This window comes from Lactuca sativa, chromosome 7, assembly GCF_002870075.4.
Source record: "Lactuca sativa cultivar Salinas chromosome 7, Lsat_Salinas_v11, whole genome shotgun sequence".
NCBI classification, from domain to species: Eukaryota; Viridiplantae; Streptophyta; class Magnoliopsida; order Asterales; family Asteraceae; genus Lactuca; species Lactuca sativa.
The window spans coordinates 173292362-173301908 of record NC_056629.2 but is presented as its reverse complement, the minus strand read 5'-3'; the positions used below and the strand labels follow the sequence as shown (position 1 = coordinate 173301908).

Genomic DNA, 9547 nt, shown 5'->3' with positions numbered 1-9547 from the left:
ACTAATAAATACGTGCAAAGTGTTCATAATCTTGATTGCGAGTCCTTAACCATACTTCAGACTAGATATGACTCGAGCCGTGGTTAGTATCTTTTTATGACTTTTGTCACCCTTAAACCTTGCGGTTCGGCTGTAGCTAGCAGCCAGGTGCGGGATAGTCAGTCCCGTATAGATCTATACACGCAAGTCACGTTCTCCCTTCTAGAGATTCTGGTTACAGGGATAGTCCTCCACTCTCTCGTGCCAAGGGAAGTGTTACAAAGGACGTGTCTCCAATCTTTAAGATTACTCTTTACTCTCGTATCTAGGGGAAGTAGTATCTATGACTGACTAAGTTCTAATGATGCTTGTCCTTCACACTCGAACCTAGGTGTTTTATTAAGGACAAATACAAATGTTCTATGACTTCTATCAGTTAATGTGTGAACAACTCAATTGTGAAGTACAAAATATAACACTATATAATAAGAATTGAATTAGATTCGAAGAACAATTCCATAAGTTAAACCGTTTGTTAAATGAAATAATGAATTTAAGTACAAGACATTCTTGTACTTTTGCTTGTATTCCCCCCCTGAAAACATTGAAAAACCATTGAAAAAAAAGTAGGGTATGAACTCACCGATTGAAAAACGCGTCAGTTTGGATCCTAAACGTCAGTTCTGGGTTTGCAAACGCACAAGATTCCTATGTATTATGAAAAGATACACATTTGTATCTAATTAGGACTTGATTAATTTATTTTTTAGGGACATACACTTCTAGTTGCGGAAACACTCCATTACAAGTGTTTGGAAGGACCCGGGTGGCATTTGAGGACACATAAGGCTTGGATATGGTGTTTACTCTTCAAGAGTAAACTCATACTAGAGTTTTCGGCCCTAATGTACCCTTCCCCATGAGTTTACATCCGTAAACTCATGGTGGGGTGTTCTATGGTGCAAAATGGCTTCATATCACTTGAAGGAAAATTCTAGGGTTGGTTTCAAGGCATGGAGAAGTGTTTTAAGCAATTTAGGGACCATTTGAGGAGTTTACGGCAGTAAAATACATGTTTACGGCCGTAAACTCATATATACATGCCCAAAATGTTTTCTTAGTGGTCCATAATTAATCACAAGTGATTCCAAGTTATTTTACAAGTCTAGGGGTGAAATTTGGGCATCATTTGACATGATTTTAGGAGTTTACGGCCCATGACTCCCCTTATGGCCGTGAACTCCTTAGAGGGGTGATTTCTTTATGTTTTAGGCTTCTAAGTTGTTCATGTTTGCTTCTAGATTTTTGTTCAAGGCTTAGAAGGTGTATAAATGGCAATTTAACACCTTAGAAGGAGTTTACTCCCCTTGGAGATGAGTTTACGGCCCAAGCATGTTCTTGGGCAGTAAACTCCTGTTTACTCCTCAAAAATGATGATTAGGGTGTTCTAAGTCCGAATTGGTTAGCCATATAGTCGTATCTAAGTCCCAAAATTGGTTTGGAGGGGTTTAAAGGCATAAAAACCCATTTTATTTGAGTTTACGGCCCAAGCATGATCCATGTCCGTAAACTCATGAAGATGGTCCTTTTCCAAGTTTTAAACACGAATTTGAAGGCCTATGGTGCTATACTATGAGTTAGAGAAGTTACCTTAATGGATTTGAGCCTTATATTGATGTTTTTGGACCTAGTTCTTTGGTTTGAGGAGAGAGGTTAGAGAGAGAGACTAGTGAGAGAGGGAAAAAGCTTCAAATGAAAGGTTAAACATCTTTAAATAGTGTCTAAGATTTGGACACGGCGGAATTCTACCCGATACCGACGTTAGACGTGGCTTTTGGTCACACCCGATAAAGTTGCTGTAACCCGATATGGTTGATTCTAAAATTTTTCCAATAACTAGAATGAGGTGCTAAAATGAGTTCTAAATCTGTTGGGACACTCATTAAGCCATAATAATACTTTCAAATTAATAACTTAATTTAATTACAAAATTGGAAACGAATTGCTAAAAACGGGTCTTACGGGCGAATTGGGTTCCAGCGATGGATAACTTCGGGTTGTCACAATGAATCCATGGAAAAGCTTTGAATTTTCATCTCCGTCCATCGCCCATCGAATTTTTGATTTCTGTCTAGCATCCATCACAACCGTCTTTTCCATTTCAATAATGTCTTTGTAACCAACCCTTCTAGTTTCAAGCTCCTCTGCAGATAATACACTGTTTTCAGCATCCATATCAAGTTTGTGAACCTCATCTTTAAGTCTTTTTAGCTTTGCCTCTTCTTTTGAGTAGTCTGTTCTTCTCCATGCTTGAAGTGCCTCTTTTATATGTTTAAGTTTGGCATTTAAGTACAAGTTTGGGGTACCATAACCAGCAAAATCATTCCAAGCTTTAATGAAGACCTTCTCGAACCCTTCTCTTGACAGCCATGCGTTAAACATTTTGAACGGGGGAGGTCCAAAGTCACACCATGAAGAGGAAAGAAGAATCGGGCAATGGTCAGAAATTTCTCTAGGTAAGGCAGTGACGGTCGCCGATGGAACAAGATCAACGAACTTAGGACAGACGAGGAAACGATCCAACTTGCTCATTTTGAGATCTCCATTTCAAAAATATGTAAATCTATGTCCCCCCATTCTCATGTCAATGAGACCGTTTTCATGAATGAAATGGTTGAAGTCTCTAGCCGATCTAGCACAAAAAATAGAGTTAAATCTTTCATCCGAGCGACGCACCACATTGAAGTCACCCAATAATATCCAAATCCCTCCTTTATTTTACATCAACTGTAATGTCACTATGGATTGCCATTAAAGCAGGGAGGTGGCCTAAATGAGACAATGACATTGTTTCACCTATGAGTGTACTTTTTTGAATCCAACGTTCCATATCATTGTCAACTTGAAGGTGAGTAGGAAGAATATGTGGTGGAGAAGGCGGAGTTGACTGTTGTATACCTTGATCTTGTTTTTCCCCACGTAGTATATCAGCGAAAGTAACTTCGCCAAAATTTCTTGATTCCATTCGTTGATCATTCTTGTGTATCTTGATCGTGTCTAGGTTCTTTTCAATGTGGGGGCCGGTGATGTTGTGGTAGGCAGGAGTCCCGAGTGATAGTTTTTCGGCCGTGTCTTTCAATGTTTATCTCCAGTACGTTGTTTCTGCATCTTGTTCCATTTAGTTTTGATTCCATCTCCTGCGTATAATCGACTTCAAGAAACCGAATGAAACCAAAATTCTTCCTGTTTTTGCCTTTTTTCTCGCCAAAGTAGATGTCTGAAAGTTTCCCAAAGGATGAAAAGATCGTTCGAAATTCCGCCTTTGTTGTGCCATCTGGAATGTTGGTGACGAAGAAGGTCGTTTCTTCCGGCCGTTGTTCTCTCCGTGACTGAGGCCTTTTCCGGCATACCTGCGTCCATCCGTCTTCTCTTGAGAGCATTTCCAAGATTTCGTTGTTTTTAAATTGGTGTTAGATTGAGACTTTTGATTCCCTTCATTAATTTGTGGGTCGAAGACCTTTTTAGCATTGAAAAAATATAACTCGTGTAAAGTGGATATGTCATCTAATGAAGGAATTCATCCATAAGCTCTTAATGAAGCTTTGTTAATTGTGATACGGTGACTGGAATCATTTCGTTTTTAGGAAATATTGTGTATGTGAATTATGCGACACCAGGAACCTGCTACAACCAACCAACCAATATCATAATAAAATGAACATAAAAGAGATATAAAAAAATAAAACAGAACTCTTAAGGCATGACTTCCAGATAAAATTGAATCACACATTTCTATTTAATATATATCATTACAGAAAAGAAAATATTCAAATGAATCATAAAACAGTTTTTGAAGAAAAAAAAAGATTAATCATTTGTGTGTGTAATATTTTCATAGTTTTGGCATGAAAATGAAACCTTAATAGTAAAAAATTTCTATTTTAGAATGCAATTTTGACCTACTTTGAAAGTTTTCACAACAACATATATATAGATAGCCACACACACAACCACTCACATACACACACATACACAACATCATACAGTGCATCAGTAAATACATTGCTACTTTAGGTTGTATTTGTGTTCCATTCTAAAATTTTGACATTAAAACACACACACATACACATATACACAGTACACACGACCACTTGCACATACATAGATGGTTGGAATATTGCAAAGCACAGATGCAACTAAGAAGAAAAATAGTAACAGTAAAGGAAATAAAAAAGATTGTGAAAGGTAGATATAAACCTGCAAAAATTGAAGTAAATCTCAAAAACAGTTATCACACTCGTTCCAAGTTATTGCATAGTGGTCATAAATTTCTTATAGATTTTCAATATGAGAAAGGACAAAATGTAGTTATCTTTTGCATTTTGAACCTCTTCGGACATTGAATATACAATGAAAAAGCAATGTAAATTTCTATCATTTAATAACCTTTACAAAGAATTAATTAGAGAGATAGGGAAGACCATATCAAACTGCAAAACGGTCCCAGAGGCATAAGAACAAGAGTTAGGGTCTAATTTTTTTAGGATTAAAAGAAAGAAAATGGATGTTAGGGAACTCCCATAGAAATATTGCAATTAAGCCAATTCAATATCCTAACCTTCCGAACCTTCCTGAAAAAGCTTGCATGAATCTCTAGGGCTCCATCTACAAATCAGTTTTAGCTAAAAAATAGCCATATAGACTGCCGTTAACCACTACATAATCAAACCATTACATAATTAGATGTTGTTACATGTGTTAAGTGGTAAATTTGGGCCTGTATGCAGAAAATTGAAGTAGAAATATTAAGTAAGTAAGGTTACATCAAATGGAATGAAAGTAAACCAACTTATCTTTGTTGCAGATAGTAAAAGCACACATTTGGTAACCAATTATACAGCTCAGTCTGCAGATAACTAATTTATAATGAAAAAAAATATCCATACATTGAAATTCCATATTTTTATTAATCATATCTCCTATCCTAATAAATAAGTAGCCAATTGCCACGTGGCAATCGCTCAGCCTCTATACGACTTATTTTCCCGCTCAATATTTCAATGTGATTTTCCGAAATCACCCTTCAGCTATTATAAACCCCTTGCGTTTCGCCTTCTTCCCTTTGTTCGATTTTCCGGTAATCTACTCATTTGAATTTGAATTCGAACAGAGCAAACCCAATAATTCAGGAATCAAAAATGCAAACACTACTAGAAACATAGGTTTTAGAGACGAATGAGTCCGTCGCTAAAGAGCGTTTGCGACAGATCAGCGACAGATTTACTCTAGCGAATTAGAGTGTGGCTAATGCCTTAGCGAGGGGTTTAGCGACGGATCAGTTTTTTTGCGACGGCTATAGCAACGGAATGTCCATCGCAAATTGGTCACTTGATATGGTTATTTAGGATACTAGCGAGAAAACGTAATACAATATTCCGTCGCAAATCCCTTGCAAAGCACTATTTTTTTTCGTCGCTGATCCCTCACAAATTTAAGATGCGATTTTTTTTTTTTTCATTCTGTAGCTAATCCCTCACAAATTTAGGATGTGGTTTTTTTTCTTTCCCTAGCTAATCACTCGAAAATATATAATATGATATTTTATTTTGGTTACTAATGTAAAACAAAAATAACAAAAACATCAAATAATTATAAAATCTCAAACTAAACATTAACATTCAAATACCAAACACATCCAAAAATTATACAGTCCAGACATTAACATTAAAATACCAAAAGCATCTGTCAAAGTTTAACACTGATTAAGTTTTGATTTAAAAGTATAAGATACCATAATTCTTAATTTCATCTCATATTTTGATTCCACATACGTCTTCTCCATTTCTTGATATCTTGCATCCAAAAGAAGGATTGGAATGGAACTGGGTTCCGATTCCAGTTTAGACCCACATAAATAGGTGTAACATCCCCCTCTGGCACGTATCACAATATTGTCCGCTTTGGGCCACTCGGCACGAGGACTTCCCAGGGAGTCACCCATCCTGGTACTACTCCTGCCCGAGCACGCTTAACTGCAAAGTTCTTATGGGATTTGTTGCCCTCACGGCTTTAAAACGCGTTGTGATAGGGAAGGTATCCACACCCCTTATAAGGAATGCTTAGTTCTCCTTCCCAGCCGATGTGGGATCAGATCTAACCCACTTTCACCCCCCATTATACGGTTCGACGTCCCCGTCGAACACATCAACCCGTGCCCTAGCTCAAATACCATTTGTAACATCTCCCTCTGGCACGTATCACAATATTGTCCGCTTTGGGCCACTTGGCACGAGGACTTCCCAGGGGGTCACCCATCCTGGTACTACTCCCGCCCGAGCACGCTTAACTGCAGAGTTCTTATGGGATCTGCTGCCCTCACGACTTTAAAACGCGTTGTGATAGGGAAAGTATCCACACCCCTTATAAGGAATGCTTAGTTCTCCTTCCCAGCCGATGTGGGATCAGATCTAACCCATACCAATTTGTAACAACGAAAATTTTCAAACAAATTTTTCATTTCAAAATAAAGTGTTTTCATCCAAAACAAGGCATAAACATTCCACGTGTCGTGTCATAGTACAAATCATATAAATCCCAAGATCATAAATCATCCATCAGTGTGTACAGATCACGCCGGCGCCTTCCCACGGTCCTCGCTAGTACCTGAAACACATACACAACAACTGTAAGCATATTGCTTAGTGAGTTCCCCAAAATACAACTTATGCACATACGCCTTTCCAGGCCCTGACCTTCCGGTCCATGTGTCTCAGGGCACTTCCGTCCCTGCTGGGTAAACCTTCCGGTCCTACCCACGCCAACCTTACGGTCCACATTACAACGCCTTCCGGCCCATAACATATTCGCCTTCCGGCCCATAACATAATGCCTTCCGGCCCATATCAAGCATATCATACATAGCACATATAACAATTAACTTATCACATAAAACACATATGTCTCATATCGTATCCGACCTTCCGGTCATACAGTCAAACCCTTCCGGGTACAGTATAGTAAGAAGACTCACCTCGTGAATATCGATAGCTAGCAAATCCCGAAGTCACTCATGCTCGATCCGCCGAGCTACAATCTCCCTATAACATCATACATCTCTGGTTAACACTTTTATCTTCTAAGTTTGACTATCCCTAAGAAGTCAAACATAGGTCAACTCTGGTCAATGGTCAACGGTCAACTTTGACCGGACTCGGCGAGTGCACAAGGGCAACTCGGTGAGTCTAGACGTTTTCGCCAACTCCCTAGGATTCCCTTCTTACACGTCGAGTGCTTCCTCTGACTCGACGAGTTCCACCTGGGAGAGTCGCGGGGCCACCCCGACTCAACTCGCCGAGTCTCAAGAACAACTGTAACAGCCCGGAATTCCAGGTATTGTTATATTTATGATTTTGGGTGTTTTAAGAGGGGACTCGGCGAGTTGGAGCCTAGACTCGCCGAGTAGGATCGCGGATCTGGTCGCGGGTCTGCGACTGGACTCGACGAGTCCGGATATGGACTCGGCGAGTCTGCGCTGTTTAGCGAAAACCCTAACTGTTCAAGGTTGGGACGTATATGAGGGACCTTATGGCCGTCATTGTTCACCCTAGTCCTCTGAGAGAAACCCTAATTCGATTGTGAGCATCTGGAGCAAGGTAGAAGACCATTGTTGATTTTGGAAGTGTTGTTTTGCAAGGAAGAGGAGGCTTGGTTAAGGGAACAACAAGAGAAGTCACGTTCTGAGGATTGGGGACACAGAGAGCACGTTATCCAGGTAATATTTCGAGTTACATTCTTCTATGTTGATGTGTATATGGATTTAGGGTTTATTGAACCCTTTTGTGGCTAGATTGAGTGTTACCTTAGTCCCCCAAGCGATTTGAAACCCTGTATTGGGACCTTTGGAAGTCCAGAATGTCCCATGCCTGAGCATTTCGGGAATCAATGGAGGTTTTGGATTGGAATCCTTATGCCTTAGGTCAAAATGTAAATTATGAGTCGTGGGGTGTATTATGAGCACCGAAATGAAGACCTTACGTGATAAATCAGTCTAGGAAGGCCATACCTATGAATGGTCGGAGCAGTTCTGACCTTACAAAGCAGTTTGAGCGGTTGCATGGCATGGACTCGCCGAGTCCGATGAACAGACTCGGCGAGTAGCTTGAAGATTAACTGGGACTCGCCGAGTTGTTCTTCAGACTCGGCGAGTTGAGTCGGGGTGGCCCCGCGATTCTTCCAGGAGGAACTCGTCGAGTCAAGGAGGATACTCGACGAGTAGAAAGGGAATCTTAGAGAATTGGTGAGGACGTCTAGACTAGCCGAGTCGCCCTAGCACTCGCCGAGTCCGGTCAAGTTGACCGTTGACCGTTGACCGTTGACCAGAGTTGACCTATGTCTGACTTCTTAGGGATAGTCAAACTTAGAAGATAAAAGTGTTAATAAGAGATATATGATGTTATAGGGAGATTGTAGCTCGGCGGATCGAGCACGAGTGATTTCGGGATTTGCTAGCTTTCGATATTCACGAGGTGAGTCTTCTCACTATACTGTACCCGGAAGGGTTTGACTGTGTGACCGGAAGTTCAGATATGATATGTGATATATGTGCTATATGTGGTAAGTTATTTGTTATACGTGCTATGTATGTTATGTGGGCCGGAAGGTATTATGTTATGGGCTGGAAGGCATTATATTATGGGCCGGAAGGCATTATGTTATGGGCCGGAAGGCGATTATGTTATGGGCCGGAAGGCGTTGTGTTGTGGACCGGAAGGTCGGCGTGGGTAGGACCGGAAGGTTTACCCAGCAGGGACGGAAGTCCCCTAAGACACATGGACCGAAAGGTCAGGGCCTGGAAAGGCGTAGGTGCGTAAATTGTATATTGGGGAACTCACTAAGCATTTATGCTTACAGTTGTTATGTATGTGTTTCAGGTACTAGCGAGGACCGTGGGAAGGCGCCGGCGTGATCTGTACACACTGATAGATGTTTTGTGATTTTGGGAATTCTATGATTTGTATTTTGACATGACACTTGGAATATTTATGCCTTGTTTTGAATGAAAATACAATATTTTGAAATGAAAATTTTATTTGAAAATTTACGTTGTTACAATTGGTATCAGAGCCTTGGTTTGAGGGATTCGGGTGCACCTTCGGGCGTAACTGAACTCAAACCGAGGATTTGAGGAAAACTTTTAAAAATAAAGGCATAAACTTTTATAAATGATTTTGTGGTAAACAAGAAAGAAGCAGTGTGTACGATCAGTCAGCGCCCGAACGGTAAAGATCCCCAAAATACCTTACAATGTTATGTTATGAGATAAGTTATGATATGAATTGTTATGCATGCTAGAAGACTAGGTATTCATGATAGGACTAGAGTGGCCTGATTTGTGATGCCTTAGTCTAGGGAGGTTTGCCGATATGAGATGCTTTGATAGCGTGCAGATAGATAGTGCATATCAGAGGTAGAGTACTCACTATCCGGGGTTTGGGGAGGAAGATTTGGGATGAATGCTGATGCGGTGTGGTCGATAGTATTGGGCCTGTACTACCGAAGACACCGGGTC

At 40.3% G+C, this 9547-nt stretch overlaps 1 protein-coding gene across 1 annotated transcript; it reads right to left on the bottom strand.

Annotated features, from left to right (window-relative positions):
• Positions 1-3047: 3047 nt before the first annotated feature.
• On the bottom strand, positions 3048-3419 carry LOC111902872 (uncharacterized). The gene has a single exon (XM_023898682.1). The coding sequence runs from the start codon at positions 3417-3419 to the stop codon at positions 3048-3050; it is 372 nt and encodes a 123-aa protein (XP_023754450.1).
• Positions 3420-9547: the final 6128 nt, after the last annotated feature.